The following is a 26307-nucleotide window of genomic DNA, read 5'->3' as shown; positions in this document are numbered from 1 at the left end:
GAACGGTGTCAACTGAGACCCTTCTCCTGCTGCCCCATGTCCTCCAGTTGTCTGTGTGTCAAGCAGGGGCAGGATCAACCTGAGCTGGAGGACACTGAGGCTGCCATGGCTCTGCTGACACAGCAGGATGGTCAGCAAACACCTGGCAGATTCCAGCTCTGCATCCCACCCAATGCCAATCCAGCTCCCCATGAACAGCCCCATATGTCCTGGAGCCATGGGGTGCCAGCAGTCCCCTAGCACAGTAGGATGCAACACATGGAACTAAGGAAACCAACCATCATGGCTGCAAGGACAGCAACAGCTCCAGCACTGGCTGGTGGGGACAGCACTGTCCACGATGCCACACCAATTCCATGTTAGTCACACCAGCACCATGACAGCATAACACCTGTGCCATACCAGCACCATCTCATCAGCACCATCACCAGTACCACACCAATGCCACCAGCACGGGGACACGGAGAAGCTGCCTACTCACTAGTGCCCAGCTCTTGCATGGGGGTGAACCCAGGCTCCCCTAGCTTGGGGACTAGCTCTGCAGGATCAGCCAGACCCAGCCTGGCAGAATCAGGCCTTCAGGCATCAGCGAGGGATAGTGAGTAGGAGACAAGGAGTGGCTACAGCTACTGCGGGATGGCCACAGCGCTGGGCTAAGCTACTGGCCTGCTCCAGCCCCGCACTTACGCGGCCCTGCTGCGGCCATCTCCCGAGCTCGGCCGAGGAGACATCGCCGCAGGAGCAGCTCTGAGACAGCTTCTCGAAGAGTGTCTCCCGAAAGATGTCCAGCAAGGACCAACCACGCTTGTCAGCTGCCCGCTCCGGGCTCTTGGGCAGAGAGAAGAGGAGCTGTGAATGTGGGAGGGAGGAGCAGGTGCCGGTACTGGGGAGTCCTGGTGGGAGGGCTGGAGAGGAAGGAGCTGCCTACCCATCCCTGAGCTGTGCCACACTCTGAGACGTTGCCTAGGCATATCCCTGTGTGGACCCCTCCACTGGCCATGTCTCCTGAGCAGCCCTGCCTGGTGCACACTTACATAGAATGCCTGTTCCCGCAGGGACGGCGTGTCAGGCGGACTCTGGTTGTAGGTGGAGAACCTCTTGTTCACCGTGGAAGCCTTGTTGACAGTGCTGGCTGCCGAGGGCTGGTCGTCCTTGTCGAAGGGGCTGGGGAGGACAGCAGGGAAGTGAGGGGTATGCACCAGCCCAGGGGGTCTCAAGACACCAGGACTCCCTCCAGACCAGCTCTGGCTTTCTATAATTACAGCCCAGTTTTGGGATGGGAGACAGCCTGGGGCAGATCATCTCTCGCTGGGCATTCCCTGCACTGCCATCTGCCACCAGCAATGCCTGCTAAGGTACTCACTTCCAGGTCACCTCCAGGCTGAGTTTGAGGGTGCCCAGGTCATTGATATCCACAGCCACTACCTGGGGCAGAGCTGCAAAGAGGTCCTTGGTCTCACAGGACACATTGCCCACCACAACGTGGTTGGCCAGGCTCTTTAGCTCCGTCACCTGAAGGAGGAGAGGAAGGGGAGGAGAAAATGAAACCATGGTCCAGTGAGGGTGAGGTTTAGGTGAGGTGCTGGAAGGAAGCCCTGCAAAGTGGTGGAATCACCATCCCTCAAAATGTTCAAAAAACGTGGATGTGGCACTTGGGGACACAGTTTAATGGTGGGATTGGCAGATCTGAGTAAACAGTTGGACTTGATGATCACAGAGGTATTTTCTGGCCTAAATGACTCTATGATGCAGGGGGATAGCTGACCCAGCCCATCCCTGTCCTTTTAAGCACTATACCTTGATGGAGAGGAACTCAGTGACGAGGGGCAAGAAAACCATTTCCTCGCTGTCCCACACCTGCTTGCTGTTCACCTCGATGCGCCCTCGCAGCTTCCACCGCTGCCGTCCGTACTTCATGAAGATCTGGGGATACAGAGGTATGGGTATGGGGGAGACACGACCCCAGGGTGATGGGTGCTTTCTGTATGTCCCTAAGCATGGCCATGGACCCGTGCCACCCGCCATCACCCTGCAACATGCCCTCCACGCCAGCGCCCACCTACACCCCTGAGACACCCCAAGGACAATAGGGAAGAGGAAGAGCAGAACCCAACCCATATGGTCCCACCAACCTCATACTGGTCACCAGCACAAAGCCGGGCAAAGCCTGCCAGTCCTGCAAGAGAAGGCAGAGGGGCGTCAGCAGGCAGCAGGCAGGCAGGCAGGCAGCAGGATAGGGATAGAGCAGGACATGGTACCTTTCATCCGGACGTGGAACTCGCCCAGCTGGCTCTCCAGCTCATTCTCCAACAGACACATGTTCTGGGAACAGACGGATGGACAGGACCCATGAGCAGCCACCCATGGACTCAGCACTCTGCCAGCCCACCCCAGCCAGCTGCCTCACCTCCGTGTACTCCTTGTAGCCCTTGCTGGCCTCGGCCAGGCTCTCGCGTGCCTCCCGGCTGCCTGGCGAGCCTGTGCTGTAAGCCTTGACCATGTTGTGGGCTCCATCACGGAGCCGCCGCTGGATGCAGTAAGCCTCATACAGCTCATCTATCTGCAAGGACAGGCCCCAGCTGCGGGTGAGGAGCAGGGCTGGGGACAGCACGGCCACCCCAGCACTGCCACAGCTCTCACCTTGCTGGCATGAAACTCCAGGCGACGCAGGAACCGCTCGATTGACTTCACTTGCTGGAAAAGCAGAGGAGATGGTGTGAGAGGCAGCGCAGCCCCTCCGTGGAGGAGTCACAGGTCAGGATGTGGCCTCTGCGTCCCCTGCGCTGAGGCTGGGGCAGGTCCTGCCTGGGAGCTGCAGGGTGGCAGCCAGTGGGAAGCACCCATGTGCTGCAGCCTCCTCTCCAGACTCCCGTGCACCAGAAGGTCCTCCAGGAGCCAAGCCAGGCTCCAGGATGCCTTTTTTCCCAGCCTGTGAGCTAAACCAAGCCCTGCACTCACTAACAACAGCTTCTGTTTGCCTGAAAGGGGTTACAAGATCATCTCTGCTTTATCCCCTGCCCACCCAGACCACCCTGCCTGCAGAGCCCAAGTCCCTCTCCTTCCCAGGGGACAAGGCAGCAGGGCAGTGCTAGCAGAACAGGGCTGGCAGTGGCACATCCCAGGCACAAGGAAGGGGAATACAGGGGGACGAGACACTGATCCCGCTTACCTTATCCAGATCGTAGAGAAAGCCCTGGAGGAAAGATGAGAGGGATAAGATGTAGCACAAAGCCAGCTCTGCCCACCCAAAGAAGACCCAGCACACGGCACCCACCACCCATAGCACGGCAGTGGGACATGCAGCACCCAGCCAGGGCTGGAGAGTGCATGACAGAGGCATGAGAGCCCCAACACCAGAGCCTGGGCTGGCCCCTACAACACCACAGAAACAGGCTCTGCCCCAGGCACAGATGGACCACAAGTTGTCCCAGCTGTGCCCATGACTCCAGCTATCTACCCAAAGCACCATTCCCCATAAGGCTCTTCCCAAGTGGCACTCACCAGGCGTGAATTCCTCTTGGACTCACGGATCTGTGTGCTGAGCTTCTCCAGTTCCAGCTGGTGCACCTCCAGGTAGGCTCTGGGGGCAACCACATCATGGGGGTCAGGTTGGGATGGCTGTGTCCAGGGCTCCTGCTTCCCACAGCCCACACCAACCCAGCACATGTGGCAACACATCCCCACTCCCTATTCCAGCACACAGGTGTGGGAATCCATATATGCCTCTACATAAGATGTGGTGGGGTGTGGGATCCCATATAATCTGGGACCCCGAGGCAACATGCCCAAGAGACCTGGCATGTCCCTGCCTGGTGGGAGCAGAGAGCTGCCAACCCCAAGCCATGTCACAAGCTGTCCCCATGCCCATCAGGAGCTCCCTGCCTCCACCCACCCAGCACTTACGTCAGGCCCTTCTTCAGAGCTTCGTACACCTCGTCCAGGCGGTTGGGCTGAGGCACCTTGGGTGGTGGGGATTTGTGGGACATTGAGAACATCCTACTGACCCTGGAGCCAGTCTTGCGGGAGACAGTGGGGGTGAAGGGTGAGAGATTCCTGGGGAGAGAGGCTGGGATCAGCACACAGCACCAGGGTCCTTCTGGGTGCCCCAGCCAGCCAGGCACTCTGTCTCAAGACAAGGGCGATCTCTGGCATGGAGGCCAGGTCCACTGGGACCTGCCTGCCCCTCCCAGGACTCCCTGGCCACCATTCTAAGCATCCAGCAGGGCTGGAAGACACAGAGCCACGAGACTGGGCAGCGCTGCCTGCACCATGTGCCTGCAGCCCCCTGGCAATGCACTTAGCTGCCCCAAAGCCGTGGGAAAGACAAGGAGAAACCCACAAAAGTGGAGATGGAGAAGAGCAGGAAGGCAACACTGTCCCAGTGGGGTCCAAGAGTTTGGCCTTGGTGTAGCCTCTGCAGAGGTGGGGGGGTCCCTCGTGCCAGCTGGGGGGAGACAAGGCAAAGAAAGATGGCACCAGTTGGAGACAAACTGAATTCCTGGAGGGTACCTGGGGACATCTCCAGCCCTGGTTGCCCTCTAAGGGGGCCATGCCCAGCTCCATCGCAAAGACCCCAATCTAGCACAGAAGCATCCTGGGGACCGGCAGCCCTGTCACCTCATCACCCAGCACAGCAACATGGGGCAGGGACATGCTCATGCTATGCCTCTCCAGATGTCACCAAACCTGCTGGATGGAGCTGCCTCCCCCAGCCGACCCGCGGGATGCCGACCCAGCGCTGGGACCCGAACACCACCCTTCCTGCCTTGTGCAATGGAGGCACTCCCCAGCCCAGCGAGCAATGCCTCACTCAGACCGGCTCTTCCCTTCCTCCTTCCAAAGCATCGCCGTGCTACCAGTGCCCAGGAGACACCATGGGCTCCTCATTTCCCAGCCTCAGGCAGTACCTCCCATCCTGTGCTACTCTTCACAGAAGTGACCAAAAGACTTCCCCGAATCATCGGTGGGGAAATGAATATGTCTTGGCCTCCTCCCAAGCGATAGGTAAGCGCCTAATTTTCACCATTCCTTCTCCTTCCCATCCTCCACGGTCCCTGGAGACATCTCCAACAAGCATCCCCCCAGCAAGCACTTGGCTGCAGGCATCTGTAAGGTCTCCCTCTTCTCTGTCTCTAAGGGGCCCCCTCTGGTACCCACAAATCCAGCAATGACCTGGAAAGTGTCACTTGGCCCAGAGGCTGAGCAGGACTTGGGGACAAAATTGAGCAGGGCAGGAGGTCAGAGCACAGGGAGGCTCTGCCTGCTACCCAAGAACTATCTTCAAGACAGTAGCCAGGAGCTAGGGATGGTGCAGAGAGGGTTGGTGGGGAAGTGCAGCATGTGGGGATGCTCAGCAGAGAGGAGGAGGAAGGGTATGAAGGGACCATAACATCATCGGTGGATGGAGAGGATGCAGCAGGGAACAGCTTCTCCTCACACTGCAGCTGGCAGGCAGCTGGTAAAACCTTTCAAATGATAGGTTTGAGGTGACCCTCAGGAAACCCTGATTCACACCAGCATTCAACCCCAAAACTGGCTGCCGCAGGATGTCAAGGCCATCAAGACACTTCAAAGCCACCCCAGCTCTACCGCACCCATTAAACATTATGAGATGGTCACAGGGAAGGTCTGAAGAGCTGGTTGAAGAATGAAGTGAGCTACACCTGGCTCCTCTGTCCTCTCTGGCAGCAGCCACAGGGCTGCAGGGTCCTCACCCCACCTGGGGCATGGCATGGCAGAAGGCTGGGATGATGGGCTCTGTCTCCTACATGGCCTCAGTGTTCCCTGCAGCCCCCTGTGCAACAGCCCCTGGCTACCAAAAAGACCCCTGAGGGAGATGCTGGGACAGCTGGATGGGAAGGAGCCTCAGGATGCACAGCAGGTCCCACCACAAAGGCCAAGCCTGTCCCCATTCCTCGTGGCAGGCAGCATGAGCACCCATCTCCTACCTGAAGGGCCGGTCGGCCGATGAGTTCACTCCGGCGAAGGACTGGCTCCTATTGATCTTGGTGACGAGGACTCGGCGCTGCGGGCGCACAGACAGTGACATTGTTGACTGTGACCTGGAGGGCCGCCCTGGGGACAATGAGACATCAGGGTCACCAGCAGCAGGGTGAGGACACACAGGCAGGCAGGACTGCCAGGAGAATTGAGAATAGTACCCATGGACCATGGGTTGGGAGACTTCCCACTCTCTCAGTCCAAGAACACTCCTGGTGGCACCGGGACACAGATCCCATGCTGTCCCCAGAGATACTGCCCTTGGTGAAGTGGGGCTCTGGGCACTATGAGCTCTCAGTGGGCACACCCAGACAGATGTGTCCCAGGTTGGAACTACGGGAGTCACAGAAAGGGGCTGATGCCCAGTGCTTACCATGGCCTTTCCCAGACATATCCATGGCAAACTCTACATTCTGCCCAAGCCCAGACATCTCCTCCTGAGCCCCACCTTGTCCTATGTCCGTTGTCACCCGTGCCACCCTGCTGCAGGGGCAGGAAAAACACAGGGCTGGACCCGTCTGCCCAGCCCTTTGCTGTCTCCTCACTTGCTTCCGCTCACTCCAGCAACCAGGAGGGAAACCCAAGGACAACAAAGCACTTTGGAAAGTTCCCAGCTTTGCCAGGAACTCTGTGTGGGGGAAGAAAAGGCCAAGCTATTCCCTGGCAGATCCTGGAAAGTCTGTGCAGGCCACACGTGTCCAGCCCCATGGCTGCTGCACCCTGTCCTCTGCTCCTGGCAGTGACAGTGTCAGGAGCCTTGAAACCACTGCTGTGACCCGCCCGTCCCCACCACAGCCAGTGCAGCTGATGCCAGTCGGGGATGGAGCAGATTTCTGAGTCTCAGGGCCTGGACCTGGCTGCCACTCTGTGTCACAGGAACCATTCCTATAGCCCTGGCCAGGGCCGGGGCTTGGGGAGGGCAACTCAAAGGACAAGGCAAGAGCAGAGGAGAACAGGGCTCCTGGCTCTGCCACCCCTAGCAGTGCAAGCTGTGCACATAGAGGAGCCCAGCCCACAGGGCAGCCACAGAGGAGCAGGATGCAGGATGCTCCACTTCATTCTGGCACCACTGATGGCAGGTCAATCCCCCTGTCCCAGCCAGCCCTGAGCAGAGCTGCAGCAGCTGCTCACAGTACCTGGCAGTCATTCACCCCACCAGGAACAGCCAGGCAGGACCCTAGGGATGCACAGCTTCCCAGGCGGACAGACTGAGCCAGAGCCACCTCCATCCATCCTAAGGAGCTCACTTTGCTTTTCTTCCTGTCTCCAGCATGGCTGACAGTGAACAGCACAAGGACACAGGCACTGCTGGGGTTTCCGCCGCCATCCCCTCTCCTTCCTCGTGCCCCCCAGCGCCCAGGACCCCAGCTGGGCCTGGTCCCACATGGCTCACCCACTCAGCCTCTGGTGGGCATCCCCCCAGCACTGTGCCCCTTGCCGCCCCCCACACCAGGCTGGGAAAAGGGATTTGCAGCGCCCAGGATGTGCCGGAGCCATCTACAGTCAAAGCTAACCACCACCACCACCACTCACCCCTATCCCAGTGGAGCCAGGAGGCAGCAGGTCCATCTGGTTCCCCCTTGCGACTCGTGTCCCAGCCCACACCACAGAGCCACTCGGCGGGTCCCACGCACGCAGCGTTATCTGGGTGCCAGTCCCTCCATTTTCCAGGACAACACTGTCCCAATTAAGCTCATTAGGAAGAGCTGTAATCCCTGGCAGCCCGGCTGACCTGCAGGCCTGGGCAGATTACCCTCTGCAGGGCTCTAATCGGCTCCCCACTGAGCGAGGAGGGCCTGTGGCACCCGTGCTTGCTCCCCTGCTGGGTGCTGCAGTGGCTCAGCCATAGGGAGAGCACCCATAGGATAAGGCTGTCTTGTGTGGGGCAGGTCACAGTTCAGGGTGAGGACGGTCCTGCCAACCCATCCTTCTCCAGCACATGTTGCCGTTCTGGAGCACAGAGGGACCTCTGTGGAGGGTTTCCCAGGCAGGAGCCTGCACTGGGGAAGGACACTGAGGCTGTCAGAGGAGAGAAGGATGCTGAGAGCATCAAGGGGAGGAGGATGCTTGAGGGGGAGAAGGATGCTGGGTGTGCTGGAGGGAGCCCCGGCACAACTCCCCAGCAGTCAGAGCAATCTGCAGCCACTCACCCAGGCACCTCAGAGGCTTCAGCAGACACTTGTGCTGTGCTGGGTCCAGCTCCAAAGCACATGATGCTCCCTCCCTGGCACAGGGAGCAGTGGCTGCTGAGAGAACCACGTCCCTGGTCCAGCCCTGGACCCGGCTCTCCCCCAAACATCCACTACAACACACCGTGGCACCCTGCAACCAAGATCCTGTGCTAGGACCCCAAGCTCCCCTGGAGGAGGGGGACACCATAGCCCCGCTCTACAGGAGTAATGCTCCAGCAGCCCCAAGGATGCTCCAGCCCAGCACCAGCGGGCAGCTGGCTGGGTGCTGAATGGCAGCGCTGCCTGCATGAGGCAGGGCAGGAGGGATGTGGGGTCTCTGTTCCTGGCACTCTTGGGCTTGGCTCACAGAGGAGGAAAAATCCCCAGCATAGTGCATTCCTGACATTACCGAGATAAGAGGTACCTGGTACCAGCAGCACAGCCAGCCCCTGCAGGGAGCAGAGCCTGGGGCACGCTTGGACGGGACCACTGGGCACCGTATCTCGCCCAGGCTGGTGAGCCCCGCGCCAGGCTTACCATGAGGCTGGCAACAGCAGAGCACCGGCACACTCCTGTCCCTGCCATGGGCTAAAGCCCCAAGCACATCCTTTCTCCCTCCTAAGCAGAAGAGGTCCTGCCCCAATAGTTCAGTCCCAGCAAGCCCCACTGTCCTCTGCCCTTAGTTAGGGCTCAGTGCTAACAAACCTGCCTCCCGACCAAGCTTTTCACCTTTTTCGTGCCACACACTTCCTCCAGATCTTCCAGCGTAGGAAATGAAATCCTGGGAGTGTGACCGTCTGTCCGTCCTCGGCCAGCACTGCCCGTGGGTAGCACCCAAAAGGGCAGCGAGCAGCTGAACAGGCAGCACAGCACAGGGTGCTGGAGCCCACCCCGGGGCTCTCCAGCCCGGCCGCCGGCTCCTCTCTCGACTCCCGGTGCTCTGGAGATGATTGGGATCCCAAGAATGCTGGTCTGAGCAGCGGAGGGGGCAGTCCGACCGGCTGGGTTGGTCCCAGCTGGTTTCTGTTTCCGACACTCAGACACCAGCCTGAGGTCGCTCCGGCGGGTTTATCAACACTGCCCTGGTCGGAGACGCCCCAAACTGGCTCCCCCTGAGTCCCCAGCCCTGCAGCCATGGGAGCTGGGGGTGCTCTGACCAGCACTTCCAGGGATGTCACTCACTGAAGGCCACCGATGCCCACCCAGCAGTCTCCAGCACCCCTCACCTCAGGGAAGACACCCAGGACCAGCCAGCAGCACCTAAGGGTACCCAAGGGGGGTGGGCTGCGGTCCCTGCACGGATGGCACTGCGGCCACCCCTGGGGCGCAGCATGGCACCAGTGTCCCTCAGTGAGGGAGGCCACGATGGCCACAGGAACATCCATTCTGCCCGTGGCGTCTGGGGCATGTGGGGGGTCCTGCCCCAGCACCTTTGGGTGAAACTTGGGTGCACTGCAGGGGTGACCTCGGGAGCCTGTGAACTCAGCCCGCTGGCTCGGCTCCCCCCGGAGCAGCCGCTGCATCCGTGTTTGCACAGCTGTGGCCCCGCTGCCCCAACCCAGGAACGTACCCCGGCCCCCGCCGGCCCCTTCCGGCCCCGGGACAGCCCTTGGCCGGCTCCCAGCGTGGGCTGGAGCAGTTCTTCCCTCCCATCACTCCTCATCCCCCCTCAGCACAGAGGATGGGAGCATCCGGGGAGCGAAGCCATGCCGCCTTGGTCACAAGGAGCCTGAGAGCCACCTCTTCCCGGACCTCTCCACGCTCTGCCTCTCCTCCAGGAAGGCAGGACACCCCCGGCTCCTCCTTGAGCTAGGCAAGGAGAGGGACTGGGGGCTTTTGGGAATCAGATGAGTCATGAATGGCATCCCGGCTCCCGTGACTCACCCGGAGAGAAAGTCCCAGCCATAAGGTCACAGCCCCACAGTCCCCACGGGAACAGGGAATGACGGTTTGGTTGTTTGGGTGCTGGCCGCCCTTGGCAGTTTGGGTTGGATGGGTGCTGGGGGCTGTCAGCCCCATGGCAGCAGGGACATGGCGCTGATATCCGCCCCTGTGGCCATGGGAGGCTGCTGGCTCCTTGGGCCAAGTGGGAGGGCGACAGGAAAGGGAAGGAGCTGCGAATGGGAAGAATTGGAGGAAGTGCTTATTTACCCCGCGGAGTATCCCTGCGGAAGGGCAGGGCACGGCACAGACAGACACTCACAGCCAGTTCCTCGGGAGGACTCACAGCCCCCGACCCTGCCACTCATCCCATGGTCTCCCTGTCTCCAACCCGAAGGAGATGCAAACCCGAACTGTAACGCAGGGAAGCAGTCACCACTGCGGCTGGCAAAGCTCTAGCCCAATGTGCTCTCTAGGATGGCTCCTGGGAACCAGCCCAGGATTACTATGGTGCTGGTGAAGTCCCCACCATCAAAGGCACAAACCAAGCACCCAGTCAGGATCCCCACAGGCACAGCTCATCTCCGTGCCCTGTCAGATGGGGCTGCATCCTGGCCATGGGCACCAGACTCTGCTCCTAAGTGGGCTGTGATCCCTCTCAGAAGTGCTCGGATCCTCTAGAAGGATAATCCTGGGACTGGGACCTTGTGGAGGTCCCACCTTCCCCCTGATCTCCTCATCTCTAGGGTGCTCTGTTCGGTACCAGTAGCTGCCCCCACAAATCCTGGCCAAACAACTTGGTCCAAGTGCACAAAAGCAACCCCAAGTCCCTGAGGCCACCATGCCAGGGATGCTCGACATGGAGATGGGCTCTGTTTGTCCTCATCAGACATGGGGGCACAAGTGGGGAAAACAGTTTGCCAAGGAAAACTGTGCTGCCATGGCATTGGGGGCTGCCATGGCATCAGGGGTGCATCACCCCAGAGAAGTTGGTAGCTGTGGCCCCTCTCGTGCCTTGAGACACAGAGCCTGGATCTTAGTGTAGGCAACACCAAGATCAGGCAGCCAGGGGGTCTTGTCCTGCACGGATACCCTGTCCTGGCACCCCATCACCGCAACCCACCGTGACAACTGTGTCCCTTGCAGGTGGCGGGTGCAGATGTCCTTGGTGTCCCTGCCAGGGACAGCTTTCCTCTTAAGAAAATTCCTCACCCCAAAAAACCCCGCCTGAGCCCAGCCATGTCACCCCGAGAGCCTCAAACAGCTGGGGGTCCCCAAATCATCGCGGTTTGCTGGGGAGCCCTGGTGTTGCCGGTGCTCGGTACCTTTCGGTTTGCCATTCATGGCGTGCTGCAGCAGCACATCCCCCTCGGGCTGGGCTCAGCGTCCCGGCTGGTTGCTGCTCTCTCATGCCGTCCGTCCGTCTGTCCGCCCCAGTGTGGGGGCCGTGGCCGGAGGGTTCCCCCCGGGCAGCAGTCTCCTCCCCCGCTTCCCCTGCCCACGGGCTGACATCACTGCCCAGCGCCGCAGCCCCGGCGTGACTCAAGGGGGACGGAGGATGGGAGGACACGGGAGGATGCCTGACCCCCTTGGAGGGAAGGGGCCCCACCACCACCGGCTACTCCCGGAGCACAGCACAGTTTGATCCCTATCCTTCCCTCCCCACCGCTCCCCTAGGGAAACTGAGGCACGGGTGGAGGGGAGGGGAACACACTGCAAACCCCCGCTGCAGCCCCTCTCTGGATCGCTTCCCTTGGAGACCCCCGCTCCTGCCGGCACCCAGGGCCGAGCACATGCCAGGGAGCGCACAGAGTCCTGCCGAACACAGGGCTGGCCCTGAGCTGCACCCGAGGCTGGGTGGGGATGCACAGCCCCCCGCCCCATCCCTGCTGCCTCCACCGCGGGCAGGCACAAAGCCGTGGGCAGCAGACGCTCACACCACTGCCGCTTGCTTCTGCATCGCTTGGGTTTAAATATAAGTATATACAAATACAATAAATATATATAGATATATCTATGTATATATAAAACCACCGTGGCTTTGCTGTAGGCTTCCCACAGCATGCAATCCCGTGGCATGCCTGTGGGCACCCTCCAAGACCCAGGAACCACTGTGAAAAGGGTTTCCTTGCTCAAAAGTCCCTACTTTGAGCATCCTGAGTATCCAAAGCCTCGGAGGAGCTTGCTTCAGCCAGGGCTTCCTCACAGGGCTCTCCAAAGACGCTGGGGTGCAATTCCCATGTGGGAATGTCTGTCCTGCTTTCCATGGGGGTCCAGCTCCCACAGCACAGTGTGGAAGACCCACCTGCCCTCCATGCCAATCCCAGCAGCCAGCAAGCACCTCTCGGGCCCACAACTCCCTGTTTAGTGCTATAAACAACCAGGAGACTCTGCGACACAGATGTCACCATGCTTCAGTGCTGGTCCTGAGAATACCCAAGATTGGCACCCCCCTCCAGGTTGGACAAAGGCTGGAGCAGCCAGCTCTGTCCAGGCTGGGATCAGCTGCCCTCACCACATCACTGGAGCAGGAAGAAACACCTCCCTCCCAGGCTCCTTTCCTGTTTGCTGCTGATTTTAGAGCAAGGTCAGGAGAGGTTCAGAAGGAAAAGCACTGGGACAGTCTTGGGGATCCTTGCAGATATGAGGTTCTCCTCCAAAGTTAACCCGACCCCAGAAAGTGAGCCTGTTGTGGGATTGCTTCCCCAGCCCAGAGCAGATCCTCTCCCTGCAGGTCCCATAGGGGATAAGAAGCATCAGGGTCTCCCACATACGGTGGCATGGCTGCCCCAGTGTGGGCACCCACACGTGGCTCAGAGCCAGCCACAGTCAGGCCTGCAGAGCTGGGGTTGCAGCAGTGTCACCACAGAGTGCCATGACCCAGGGCACTCTCAGGTCCCAGTGCCCAGGTGGGTGCCCGAGTGGGTGCACAGCATCAGCCACATTGGGAGAGCAGCTGGAGCTGGCGAGGCTGGGCTGGCTCTGAGAAGCATCCAAAGGAAAACCATCCCAGATTCCCACCAGCCTGCAGCCCACCATGCCAGTGCCACGGGCCGTGGGGAGCCAGCAGCCCAGCACGCTGCAAAGCCCATCTCCACCCCAGCCTTCCAGAACCTGCACGAAGACCGTGTCTCCTACCTCGCCTGGACACGATGCATCCCCCCGGCTCTCCCCACCGATGGGCAGAGTCCCATCCTGGCGGCTGCCGCGGGCAGCGGCCACCACCCGGCTTTTCACCCCGTGCTGCTTCTCCCCGGGGAATGGCATCGCTGCCGGCACCGCCCCGGCTCTGACCATCCTTGTGCAAAGCCTGCGCCGTGCTGGCAGCCGTGCGGAGCCAGCGCCCGGCACACGGCCAGGCAGCGCGCCCGCAGCGCCGGCCTATGCCAGCTTGTTTGTTCTCATTAAAGGTTAATGAAAAAGCCACGCTAAAGCTGCCCCTGCCGCGGGAGGGGCGTTCCCCGGTGCCACGCAGAGTGAGGGGACTTCCAGGCTTCCCTTGCAAAGGGGTGACAGCCAGGCTGTGCTGCTTGCGGGGACTCTGCCTCTCCGTAGCCTGCAGTCCCAGGGGGATCTGTACGGCAGCTGACACATGGGTGAGGTGCCTGGCATGGCACCATCCTGGGCATCACCCTTGGGGACACCACCAAGAGCAGGCGGGAGACAGGATCAGACATTCCAAAAGGGAAGAAGGCACTGGAAAAGGACACATCACATCAGCCGCACTCTGAGCACCTCACAGCACCCTGCACGGCACTTGGCGGGGCTTGACAGCTCAGGACACCTTGCTAAGGGAGGGCAGAGGAAGGACACAAGTCATGCCAGCAGCACCAGAGTGGTAATTGAGTTAAATGAGTTCCTGCTCCTGGCTTGGCCAGGGATAGGGAGTGTGTGCAATGAAGGGGACATCTCCATGTGACTCTTCAGCTCAGGGGGCTTCCCTGCATATTCACCACTCTGGCTCAGCTCAACCTGCCAGGGTGGCTGCCTCAGTTCTTCCTCTGCAGCAGGGATGTGGGTGTAATGCCCCAGGTGCTCCCTTTTTAGCAGTGTCCCTTTATACCTTCCTTTTATCAGTCCTGGGGAGCTGCCCTGTGCATCCCCACCACAACCACAACAGCTGAACGTGCAAACAAAACACTCCATGGGCAGCTGTGCTTGGACACACAAGTACAGCCACAGCCAGTTTGTGAGCAGGCAGAAAAATCCAGCAGGTTATTCCCACTTCCCTGCCCCGCATGGGATAGAAGACCAGCTTCCCATAGATCCCACATCCTGCCAGCAGAGTCCTAGGGAAACTGTCCAGCTTCTCCCTGCTGGCCCAGGGACCATCAGCACTGGGGCTGAGCCCACCCAGCCCCTGGAGAAGCCACCAGCCCCAACCCAATGCTGCCTTGGTGGCACCAGCACCAAAGGCCAAGGTGATGGAGAAGCTATTTCAGGCTGTTTTGGACAAGTACTCCCCAGCCACAGACATCCTTAAATGGCTGAGAATGTCACCACAGCCGGAAATCTGATAGGAAAGGGCATAGGCCAGCCTCAGTAGGTGTCAAAGTCATGGCTGGCCAAAAAGGTTGGTGGAGATGGAATCAGCATCAGCCTGGTGAGGGACCAAAAAGCTCCTGGCCATGGGGGAGTCCTGGGAGAAGGCAGGAGATGACAATTTTGGCAAGAAGACACACAGTCATGGCTTACAGGAGAAGCACAGTAAGTGACCAAGTGTCTTGTCTGGGCTGGGACAGCTGGTCCTAGAGCTGCAGGTGGTCACCACCACCACAATGCTACAGCTGACTTCTCGGACTTTACTTTCTGCTAAAACTGGCAAGGCCAACTCCAAAAAATCCTGGTAGCCCAAGTTTTTTCAGAGTTTTTTCCACAAGTGGATGCCCTGAGAGCTGGAGAAGGACCAGCCCTTGTGCCAAGCCAGGCTCTACCCCCAGCCAGGCTGGCCCTAATGCTGTCGGCAGCATCCCTTCCTGGAGGGGCCGGGCACAGGGCGGTGGCAGACTGGAGCCCTCCCCCCTCGCTTCCTCGCCTCGTCCCCACACAGCAGCAGAAATAGAAGCGATATAAATGGCAGCCCTATAAATAACCCCAAAGCACGCGGCGGGGAGCTCATCCCAGCCCAGCACTGGCCTTAGCCCACGCAAAGCCAGAGCTTGGGCTGCCTTCACTGCACCCTGGGGATCTCAAATGCCAGCTGCTCCCTGCCCACCATGGGTTTCCCAGGGTCCTGTCCTTTAGGTCAGTGTCATGGCAGGAGTTCCAATGCATTTGCTGAGCCTCAGCCACGGGCACGATCTGGAGCCCAGCCTGGTGACATTCCTGGGGGACACCCTGTGCCCATGCAGCTCCTCCCGTCCAGCCAGCACTGGACAATGCCCATTGCAGGCATCCTGCTGCAACCCAGCCAGCAGCTCTGACTAGGAGCCTCAGCAAGGCTTGGGAAAAGATACCCCTGTTCTCATCACTGTCCTCACTGCAGATCAACAGTTATCCCCTGGTTGCACCCCAACACCTCTCAGCTACCACCCCCAACATCCCCCATCACTGCCATGTCCATTGCTGCCCCCCATTTCCACGCTCAATCCCATCATGCTATGTCCTCCATGGGGACTCAGTCACCACCATGCCAGGCATACCAGCATGCCACCACAGCTCCTCTCCACCCAGGGAACTGTGGCAGTGCACTGGGGACCCCCACGAGCCGAGAGGAGGCAATGCAGCTGGTGAAAAGCTGGTGACAAGCCCTGCACAGCCGGATTTTGTGCGGCGTCACAGCCTCACGTCCCAGCCCTGCCCGGGGGACGCAGTGAGGCCACCAGCCAGGAGACGGAAGGCATGGGGTTTATGGCATGGCCAGGACTTCCCAGTGCCCTCGGGAGTCACCTCTGGGAACGTGGCAAGGGCAAAACCCGCTGAGGCTGTTTGCACGCTCTGGGATGGCCGGAGGTGCGGCAGGGGAAGGGTTAATGGTGCGAGGCCTTCCCGAGCACTTCTTGGCAGGCTGGGAAGGGCTGGGAGACAGGAGGATCGGGCCAGCAACAAAGCGAGATCTGTCTCATTAATTCCTCCGAGCATTCCTCCCTCCGTCACCCTGGAGGGGAGGAGGAGGCAGCACCCAGCTGACATGGTGCACACAGGTCCCCCCGGAGCCCGCGGGCTCCTGCCCGGGCGCAGGGCTGGGATGCGGGAGATGGCTGCAGCCTCTCCCGCGGGATCCAGGGCTCTGGCGTCCCGCAGGAGCTCGGGCACGGCCCTATAAGGGCACGGGCAGCTTCTCCTTCGCCCGCCGTACCCCTGCCCGTACCCCTGCCTGGAGTCCCAAGGGATTCGGAGCAGGACACGGTTCATGCCACCAGCGTCATTCCAAACCCGGGAGCAAAAGAGTGGCTGGAGAAGCTGATATATCCTAGACAGGGTCTGGGGGGCACCGGGTGACATTGGGGTGCTCGCCCTGATATCCCACTGTCAGGCAGCTCCTTCTCCGGGCGTCTCCGGCCACGGTCCCGGCCGGGCCGCGGGGTGCGGAGGATGTCTCCGAACCGCAGTGGGGCGGAGGAGCGGAGCCCCGTGTCCGTGTCCCCGTCCCCGCCCTGCCGCCGTGCCCGGACAGCCCAGCGCGGCGTGGGGCGCCCACCGGGGGTGGCGGCACAGGGGACGCGGCGGGCGGTGGCTTTGCGGCGACGTGGCCCCCCAAGGGTGTAGCCCTGCTAAGGCCACCAACCCCGCTCCCCCCGACCCCCCTGTGACCGCGGGATGCGGAGGTGCGGGTGGCACTCACATGTCCCAGGAGAGGCGGGGGACGAGGCGCGGGGCGAAAGCAGGCCTGGCTCGGTGCATCCCCTTTGTTCCACTCCCATGGACGGGAGCAAGCGGGGAGTTCGTGCAGGCTCTTGGCAGCGCCCACCCCGGCTCTCTCCATGGAAACGCGGGAGCCATGTGATTTCGGCAGGAAACCACGGCCCAGCCAGCGCCAATGGCAGCTGCATGGACGGGAGCACCTCCCTCCCCGAGGCGACCGACACCGCTGCCGACACCGCCATCGCCACCACCGCCACCACCAACACCGCCGCTGCCACCGCCGCCGCGGCCCTGCGGGGGTTCCAGACCCGCCGGCCCATCAACATTTCTCGGGGAGCCACAAGCCCCACTATGAGCCGGAGCAGGATCCCACCTCCCCCGAGACGAGGGGAGTGGGGGCAGCCCGGCTCGCTTGGCCCCGGGCTGTTTGCCTTCCTGCCGCTCACAGCGCCCACAGCCTCCCCTTCCCCTTGGGAAGCAGTGGCTGGAGCAACACCTCCTCCCTCACCAGCCCCGTCTCCCCCCACGAGGGCCAACACAGCCTCCCAGGCTTCAGCGCTCTCTGACAGACCGCGGGCATGTTTCACATTCCAGCAGTGAAGTGACACCACCAAGGCTGTGCAGTCAGTCAGTCGGTGGCAGAGGGAGCACCCAAACATCCTTGCTCCCACCTCTAGGACACCCAGTACCCTACCCTGCCTTCCCCCCACAGCTTCTGCATCCAACTGAACTGTGCTCGGACCTCTGCAAATCACTCTGGGGAGCAGAGCATTGTCACTGATCCACATTCCCCATCCCACCAGCTTCCAGCATCCTAGGGAAGCAGCAGAAGAGCACTCCCAGCTTCCCCAATTAAGGGACAGGCAGCCCCAGTGTAAATGCAGGCTGTCACCCGAGGGATGCCACAGTCAGACCGTGCTGCTTCCACAACTGCCAGTCCACTTCCTAAACCCTGACACCTCTGAGCATCCCTGAAGGTAGAGGGGTGAGGAAACCACGTGCTTGAGGGGATGCACCCTGCTCCTCTCCTTTCTCCAAGACCATCTTTCTCCTACCTGTCCTAGATCCTACTGAGTTGACCCAGTTTTAAATGGAACTGAAGCCTTTGCAGCCCTGGTGAGACATCCTCCATGCAAGGACAGGGCTGCGCAGTGCTCCTGCCAGCCCTGTGAGGCAGAAACACTAATTAGACCATCATCAGGTCTTGGAGCCCAGTGGAGCAGGGCAATATCAGTGACAAGGAAATCATTGCACCACTCTCACTCTCCTGGGGCCACACCAAGGAGCACAGCATTTACTGCCAAGGTTGCTCGGTGAGAACCAGGGCGTCCCAGCTCCCAGCCCAGTTCTCCAGGCTGACCTGGTTACATGGAAGGAGAAGTGATGCAAAGATGGGAGAGGGGACAGCAGGTCCTGAGGCCACCAGAGAAAAGCCAAGCCAAAAGGAGAGACTGCCAGAGTGAGAAGATGAATCCCAGAATGATTTGGGTTGGAAGAGACTTTAAAGTCCACCTGGTTTCAAACCCCCTGATGTGAGCAGGGACTCCTTTCACTGGACCAGGATAGTCCAAGCCTCATCCAACCTGGCCTTGAATATTTCCAGGGATGGGGCAGCCACAGGTTTCTGGACAACCAGTACCAGGGCCTCCCCACCCTCATTGGGAAGAATTTATTTTTAATATCCCATCTAATCCTGCCCTCTGTCTCTTGGAAGCCATTCTCCCTTGTCTTGTCAGTCTATGCTCTTGTCTAAAGTCCCTCTTCAGGTCTTTTGGAGCCCTTTTAGGTACTGGAAGGGACTCCAAGGTCTCCCTGGAGCCTTCTCATCTCCAGGCTGAACTACCTCTACTCGCTCAGCCTGTCTCCACAGCAGAGATGCTCCAGACCTCTGAGTATTTTTGTGGTCTCCTCTGGACTTGCTCAAACAGATCCGCATCCTTCTTATTCTGGGGTCCCCAGACTGGATGCAGTGCTGCAGAAGGATCAGAGCAGAGCAGAGCAGAGCAGAGCAGAGGGGCAGAATTCCCTCTCTCAGCCAGTTTCCCACTCTGCTGAGGATGGACCGCAGAATATGTTTGGCTTTCTGGGCTGCCAGTGCACATGGCCAGGTCATGCTGAGCTTCTTGTACAACCAATACCCCCAAGTTCTTCTCTTCAGGGCTGCTCTCAATCCATTCTCAACCCAGGTCCCAGTGCCACACTGTCCCTGTACCACCAGGGTGACCCACAGTGTGCTTGGCATGGTCAGCACCACTGTGCCACTCTGTTATCACTTGATCCAGCATCCCACCTGGATCAGGTGGGGGGCTGGATCCCACCCACACCCTGTACATGGTGTCACCACTGAAAATTTTCACTTGAAAGTGACATCCAAGGATTATTGGGGCCAACTGCCTGAGCACTTTAGGTCTGACACAAAGTTAAAGCATGTCGTTAAGGGTACTGTCCAAATGCCTCCAAATGCCCACTGGCATGCCTGGGACATCGACCACCTCTCTGTTCCAGGGTTTGACCACCTTCTCAGTAAAAACTTGGGGTACCTGGAGGTAGACCTACCCATACCACCACATTGCACTTACCCATGCACCACCAACCCCATTCCTGGTTGCTGCTGCGGAGCAGCTGTATCCCTGCAGACAGCAGGAGAGGGGACTGCACCCTCCCCTCGGCCACACGCCTGCCTGCCCTGCCAGGCTGGGTTGTGGAGCCAAGTGTTCCCTGTGCCAAGGCCAGGGCTGGCACACTGCACTGGCTGCTCTGGGAGCTTGCTCAGCACGGACCAGCTTGGCAAACAAAAACAAGGACAGACTCCTGCCCGAGTTCCAGCAGCACTCCTGGCCTGCCTGCCCTCCAAAACTCCCTCCTAGATTTATGGAGGAATGGTGCCTGCAGGTAGGAAGGAGTTAAACCTCCCAGCATGGATTTGGATACTCCTGGGTTAACCTTCCCAGCATGGATGCAGATAATCTTGGTTTAACCCTTTCATTATGGATATGGATACTCCTGGGCTAATCTTGCCAGCATGGATATGGATGGACACTCCTGGTTTAATCCTTTCATTATGGATACAGATACTCCTGGGCTAACTCTCCCAGCATGGATATAGATATGGATACTCCTGGACTCCTGCCACTGAAGGAGCCTTCCCAGCAGACCAGTTGGGAAGCTGGGCATTGGTGCAGGAAAGAGTCCCTGAGCTCAAGGGCACTTTGTCTGAGAACCTGCTGGCATTAGTGAGCTCCTCCCAGCACTGGATCGAACTTTTCCAGAGCCTGGTGACCCGAGACCACTTCAAGCACATTCCCCTCCTCCTGGAGCTTCAGCAACAGCCGTGCCAGCTGCCTGCAGCCGCCTGCCACGGTGCAGAGAAAGGTCTGAGCACCGTGGGTCTCTGCCCAAATTGCTCTTCTCACTGCAGGCTGGGCCTGGAGCCACGTCTTCCTCTCCCCTCTCTCTGGAGGGCTGGAGGCCAGCCCTTGGCTCCAGGCTGGAGCTGCTGCATGCTCAGCATTCCTGCTCAGCGCTGGAGCAAGGCAACACACACAGGCCAGGGCTCCAAGCCTTGCACCGGGACAGCCACGCGTGCTGAGCACACTCAGAGCCCAGCCACCACCCTCGTGAGCAGATGAGGTGCCTCCGCAGAGCCTGCCACCATCCCTGCCACTGCCTCAGAGATGAATGTCCAGCATCCCAGCACCGAGCTCCGCATCCCTCTGGCTGTGATTTTTGGGGAACACAACCTGGTAAAAAGCTAAGGGAGCCAGGGTGGCGCTGATGCAGCATGAGCAATGTGAGCTGCTGCTCCAGCTTACTCACCAGAGCCCTGGCCATGCTCAGGAACTGGCCGGCAGCACAGAAAGGCTGTGCCAGCAGGTCCTCTCAGCTCTGCTGGAAAACCTTCCCTGACACACTCGGGGCCAGCTCACAGCAGCAACAGCCTGGGGCACAGCCCTGACCCAACCTGTCCTTTTCCATGGGGCAGAACTGCGTGTCCCAGCACTTTGCCTGCCCACGGGGCTGGGAAAAGGGAAGATGGGATACCCCCAGAGTGGCCACAAACCTACTTGGTGTTGGCCAGCACTGGATGCTGGTCAGCTCTCCCAGACTCTGGCCAGCAATCCCGAATCCAGGTCAGGGCTTTGCAGCAAAGCCAGGACATCCAAACTGTGACTTCATCAGGTCCAGCATGGGCCAGGAGGGTAAGGAGCTGCAGAACAGCACTGGTCCAGACTCTCCAGCCACCAGCAACCTGTTCCCCCCTCCTAACTCCCTTCTCCACCCTGGGAAGGTGGCTGGCAGCATCTGCAACCACCATCCCAGCTCAGCCTGGGGGGCTGAACATCCCCTGGGACCACTCCACCTCCTGCAACCAGGCAGCCGTCCCCACCTCAGCACAGCAGGAACCAGCTCATGCACACACCCACAGGATCACTCCAAAAGTATCCATGATTCACAAGATTCCTACAGTCTATTGCTGTTGTCCGACACTGAGCAGGAAGGCTGAGTCAAGCCCAGAAAGCAGCCCAGCCCAGCAGACCAGCCAGAAGGATGCGGAGCTCGGTAGCTGGTGGCAGGGTAACTGGCACAGCTGGACAGTGGCACAGCTGGACCACAGCTGAGGTGTCAGCAGCCTTGAGGATTCAACATCTCACCGTCTCAGCTTGGCCAATCGTGTTGGCTGAGGTAGGAATACATTGCCCCAAAGCTGGTGCTGTAACTTGTGAGAGCAAAAGGCCATTTGGAGCACGAGGTGTTTTGGCAGGGCTGAGTCTGCAAATTTGGCAGAGCTGTATGCAAATGCATGCAAATATAGTCCTCCCAAGCAGGGCAGGGGATCCCACACACATCCTGATCTGCTCCACTGCTTAGGTGGGGTCCCTGTCCCCCCATGAGCAGTGCCTGCTGCACCCAAGAGGAGAGTGAGGAACAGCCTGTGGACACCCATGTTGGCCTCCCTGACCATGAAAGTGCTTCCTTCACTGCAGTGAGCACCAGCCTCCAGCAAAGCTCCCTCCCCTCCAAAGAAAACAACAAAGAAAATGCTGGGATGGGGATTAAGGAAATTAAACTGGCTGTGCAGGGTAAGCAAGGATAGGAAGTGGCTGTGATATCTCCTCTCCCCACTGGCTACAGCTCTCCCAGCTCGGAGCCCACAGCATGGCACATTTAACCCAAGGGAGCGCGCTGAATAACTGGGAGGTTTCTGAGTGATCCCTGCTCCTGAGATGGAACAGGCACTTGGGGAGCCTCATGCTCTCTCCATCCCAGCATAAGATGACACCACCAGCTGTACTCTGCTTCTGAAGCTGGCACTGTGGGGTGGCATCTCAGGAGTTTTGCTCTCATAGAATAATTTAGGTAGGAAAAAATCTCTAAGATCATCAAGTCCATTAACCCCGCACTGTCAAACCCACCATTAAACCACGTCCCCCACATCCATGTGGGTTTTTTTTAATACTTGCAGAGGTGGTGAGGCCACCATTGCCCTGGTCATCCTGCAGCTGTTCTACCTCTCCTGAGCTGTTGGCCCAAATGTGTTGGTGCTGGGAAGGGTGTCCCTGTTGGAAAGCAGTGGCAGTCAAACAGACCAGGACTAAAACCAGCTGCTAAAAGCTGCTTGTGGGGGTGGAGGTAGCAGAGGGAGGACATGCTGATAGCAGGGCTCCTGCCACATCCTCCCCACCCAAGTGATGCTCCTGAGCAGGGCCCATTCGAGCTCTTGTTCATGCCTCTAGCACATGTGTGGTGCCACCAGCCCCAAGCTGTGGCTCCAGCCGGTCTCTCCTGTATTTGTCACGTGTCCTGGCGTGCAAGGGCCAGCTCTGTTTACATGTGCAAGTCTCAGATTCTCCTGCTGGGGATGAGTCAGGCTTCCCTCGACACCCTGCTGAGGTGGCGGTGTCAGGGCTCCAGCTGGCGTTTGCCTCCTGAACGGCACAGAGCTGGCGGATGCCAGGCTGGGGAATGGCTGCAAAGGGCTCGCACAGCCCCTCTGCCTGCTTTCCATCCCACTCGGAGCCATCTGCAGCAGCACTGAAGGCACCGGAGGCTGGAGCTCACTGCCAGGAAGCTCTCTCTGGCTCGGCTCCACCGGGTCAGCTTCCTTCCCCTCCACCCCACAGGCACGTCATGGCTCAGTGTGGGGCAGTCAAACCCCGAGCAAGCCCCCAGCCATCTCCAGAGGGCCTGGTGTGGGTGGGATGTTCAGACTGCTGCTAAGAAAACCCCATGTCTTCCAAAGCCTTGGGGTGCTGGGGTGTCTCCTGGGGTGCCAGCTCACAGGAGAGAGGGGTCCTCTGGATTTGGGACCCCCAGAGGCTGGAGCTCGAAGGAGAAGCCAGCCCTCTTCCTGTCTGCATATTGCCTGGAGATGCCGAGCTGCCTCTGGACATGTGGAGTGGTGGGATGGGTGCCAGCTGTACAACACTGCCCAGCCTGCACACGGTGGCAACCAGCAGGCTGCCCTATCCAGAGGGTCCCCAGCTGAGCCAGAGTGAGCATCCCAGGAAATAAGAGAAACCCCAAAACACCCCAACCATATCCAGCTCTCTCTTTCCTTTCATTGCTCCCAGCCCTTGCTTTCTGCTCCTCTTTTCCACATATCACAGAGTCAGAAAAGCTCTCGTCTTCAGAGAGCTTTTCCCTATGCTCCCAGACTTCTCAGGGTGGAAAAAGAGCCTGGAGGCTCCTTTTTGGATCCCCCCACCTGCATCCCCCTTGCTGTGACTGGGGCTGGGCTGACTCCATGCAAGCACAATAACCAGAAGTGTGTGGAGCCGCTGGAAGGAGCGATGTTCCCGGATGGTATGCAGCCCTGACAGCACTGGCTCTGCTTTAAAGGGTAACTTTATCCTGTAATAACAAACAAGAGGAGCCAAGTTCCTCCCCAGCGTCACTTCCCTGGCTCCAAGGAGAGGGACATGGGGGAGAGAACTCATTAGAATGAGCTTGGATCCTCGTTCTTGCCATCACAGGGTCTTAACTCCACTCCCTTGAGACAACACGGAGCGGGAAGATGCTCCAGGGCAGCAGGTCTGGGTCGAGAGTTGGAACAGATACATTTGTGTGTTGACACTCTGGGGATGGAGGAGGTGACCCTTCTAGTAACTCCTGTCCTGCAGACAGCAGCAGAAAGCCTGCCACAGCCCTTGGCATGCCCAGCTCAACCCCATTGCCTTCCCCACAACCCCTCCCGCGTGCTCACAGCACTGGACAGGCACACTGGCATCTCGGCACAGTGCCAGCTCCAAGTGCAGCCACCCGGGAACTTGTTCTACAAAAGCTGGAAATTCAGGCCCAGCTGGTGCCATGGGATAGGCAGGGAGAGGCTGACCTGCTCCAAACCCCTGGCAGGACCCTGCAGAGCAGGACTGGGAGCTATGGCCAAGGGATCATTCCTTTTGTGGGCATCCCTGGGGGCAAAGGCATGGGCAGAGCCCAGCTGTGGAAGGAAGGGTGAGCACCTTTCTGTGACCCATGGGTGCACCCTCCTGTGCTCCCAAACGGGTTTGTTGTTTTTTTTGAAAATCCATGGGTGTGGCAGTGTCAGGGCCCCAGGGCAGAGAGCAGGCAAACATCTGATTTATTCTTGGGGCGCACAAGGGACATCGGGGCATGTGATGGGCCCATCAACATCTGTGGTGTATTCACAGGGGACGTGGAGCATCTCTGCATCACCCCATCAGGCTCAGCAGTGGCTGACCTACCTCTCCTCCTGCAGGGACACTGACGCTCAGGAAAGGTGTCCCTCGGTGGTCATCACCAGGGAGGGCACAGGACAGCCTGTGCTGATGGGACACTGATGTCCCCTCCCTGCCAGTCAAGAAGTGGGGAAAATTTGGCAGAACTCAGTTGTGTGAGAAGATTACAATCTGGAGAAGGCTGCTGAGATGTTCTGTCTGATTTCCACTTCCCCAAGGAGCACTGCTGGAGATCCCAGGGTATGATTAAATCCCAGCCTGCCAAATGAAGCTTGTGAAGTGCTGCAGTTTTCTTCCCCAAGATGGATTTCCTCCAAACCCCTTATTAGGGGTTTGGGTTAAGTCTGTGCAAAGCTGGTAAAGCTGTTGCCTCCATGGTGCCCCCCCAGCAGACCAGGGGGCTTCCAGAGGAAGCACAAGACAGGATCCGACCAGCTAAAAAGGGGAAGAGAGAGGAAGAAGGGAATCATTGGCATCTACAGCTTTCAGGGCCTTAGAGGTGACAATGCCAGTGTCAGCCCTCTGCAAAAGGGGTTGTGGGACACCCACGGGAGACAATGTGGCTTGGGGGAGATGAGTCAAGGGGTGCTGCTGGTTACCTGGGAGGTAAAGCCTGGAGCAAGTTCCCAGTACCAAACCAAACCTGCCTGGCTCTGGCTGATGAGAGTGGAGAGCATCAGGGCAGGCACCAGTGGGTTAAAAGCTTGAGGTGGGACTTGGTGAGCTGCTTCCTCCCGGCAAACAATAATACAGGAGGGAGAAGGGATGCACGGTGCTCTGCAGGGGCTGATAGCAATGGAGCAACCCCAGCCCTGCAGCTGCAGCTGTGCCAGAGGAAGCCTCAGCACATTATCTGCTGGTCCCACTCGGCTTCCTCAGCAGCCCTGGTGCTGCAGGGAGCGGGTCGTTCCTCTGCAGAGCCTCATTTCTCACGGACCCAAGTTGGGTCCCTGTGTTTTGATGGCAGCCCTGGACCCCAGCACCCCCCAAACCCTGCACTCCCAGACAGTCCAGCCTTCCCAACATCAGTGTTTCCCACTGCTGGGTGTCTGGAAATGGTCACCCAGGCCTCAGAGCCCCAAGACGGCAGTGTCACCCAGCACATGGTCCCTACAGCAACCCTCCTGCTGCCCCATCCCCCCACATAACAGACAGTGCCCACACCTTGGCAGAAGGAATCTTTGGCTGGAAGACGACTCCTGCAAAGGGGATCTCCAGGTCCTTGCTGAGGTCCCTGCAGTTCTGGTTGCCTCTGCTCCTAGTCCTTCTCATCAAAGATCTGCTGCACCTGGAGCTGCTGCAGCCTGATCACGCTGGCTGGTGTCCCAGCACTTCCTCGTGTGTGGCTCTTTGTGACCTGCCTGCTGCTCCACCTCCGCAGCTGCATCGCTGTCACAGGAGCAGCCCTTTTCCGTTCCGTTTCCTTTTTTTGACCCTCTCCTCCTGTAGCAGCCTTTGCCTCTCACAGAGGCTCTGCCTGCTGCTGTTTTTTCCCACTCGGGTGTGGGAGGGTGTCTCTCAAAATGGGTCTTGCCCTGATCCTGGCAAGTCAGGTCAAGACTCCCGATGTCCTCAGTGCTCCTACCCCAACCCACAGACCTGCCTGACTCCAGCTCCTGGCACAACAAATCTTTGCCAGTGGCTATTGGTCTGGAATAAGGCAGCTGCTGGAAAACCCTGGGAAATGCAGGCCTTTCCCACCACTGAGATGGAGAGCTGGAGCCTGGAGAGCTGCTGGGCTCCCTGGAGCA

At 59.2% G+C, this 26307-nt stretch overlaps 1 protein-coding gene across 9 annotated transcripts in view; it reads right to left on the bottom strand.

Moving 5' to 3' along the window:
- Window positions 1–25899, bottom strand: part of RIPOR1 (RHO family interacting cell polarization regulator 1) — a 31580-nt gene extending 5681 nt beyond the window's left edge. Inside the window, exons 1-13 of one of the 9 annotated variants that reach the window (XM_014255554.2) lie at window positions 25721–25899; window positions 24563–24991; window positions 5949–6075; window positions 3904–4053; window positions 3502–3580; window positions 3170–3193; window positions 2641–2694; window positions 2408–2560; window positions 2259–2322; window positions 2133–2176; window positions 1798–1923; window positions 1364–1512; window positions 1035–1164 (exon numbers count right to left, since the gene is read on the bottom strand). In XM_014255554.2, the coding sequence (XP_014111029.2) occupies window positions 1035–1164; window positions 1364–1512; window positions 1798–1923; window positions 2133–2176; window positions 2259–2322; window positions 2408–2560; window positions 2641–2694; window positions 3170–3193; window positions 3502–3580; window positions 3904–4053; window positions 5949–6049 (1074 nt within the window). In that variant the 5' untranslated portion in view covers window positions 6050–6075; window positions 24563–24991; window positions 25721–25899. Of the gene's footprint in view, window positions 1–687; window positions 829–1034; window positions 1165–1363; window positions 1513–1797; window positions 1924–2132; window positions 2177–2258; window positions 2323–2407; window positions 2561–2640; window positions 2695–3169; window positions 3194–3501; window positions 3581–3903; window positions 4054–5948; window positions 6076–7533; window positions 7558–8900; window positions 9123–10055; window positions 10234–11377; window positions 11511–13190; window positions 13283–16836; window positions 16993–24562; window positions 24992–25720 lie in introns of those variants that run through there. The other 8 variants (XM_088062254.1, XM_014255551.2, XM_088062251.1 and 5 more) reach the window with 8 other exon arrangements.
- Window positions 25900–26307: the final 408 nt, after the last annotated feature.

The sequence above is a fragment of the Pseudopodoces humilis genome, chromosome 14, assembly GCF_049639895.1.
Source record: "Pseudopodoces humilis isolate 2021_Gansu_Grassland_sample_001 chromosome 14, ASM4963989v1, whole genome shotgun sequence".
Classification (NCBI taxonomy): Eukaryota; Metazoa; Chordata; class Aves; order Passeriformes; family Paridae; genus Pseudopodoces; species Pseudopodoces humilis.
This window is presented reverse-complemented; position numbering and strand designations above follow the sequence as displayed.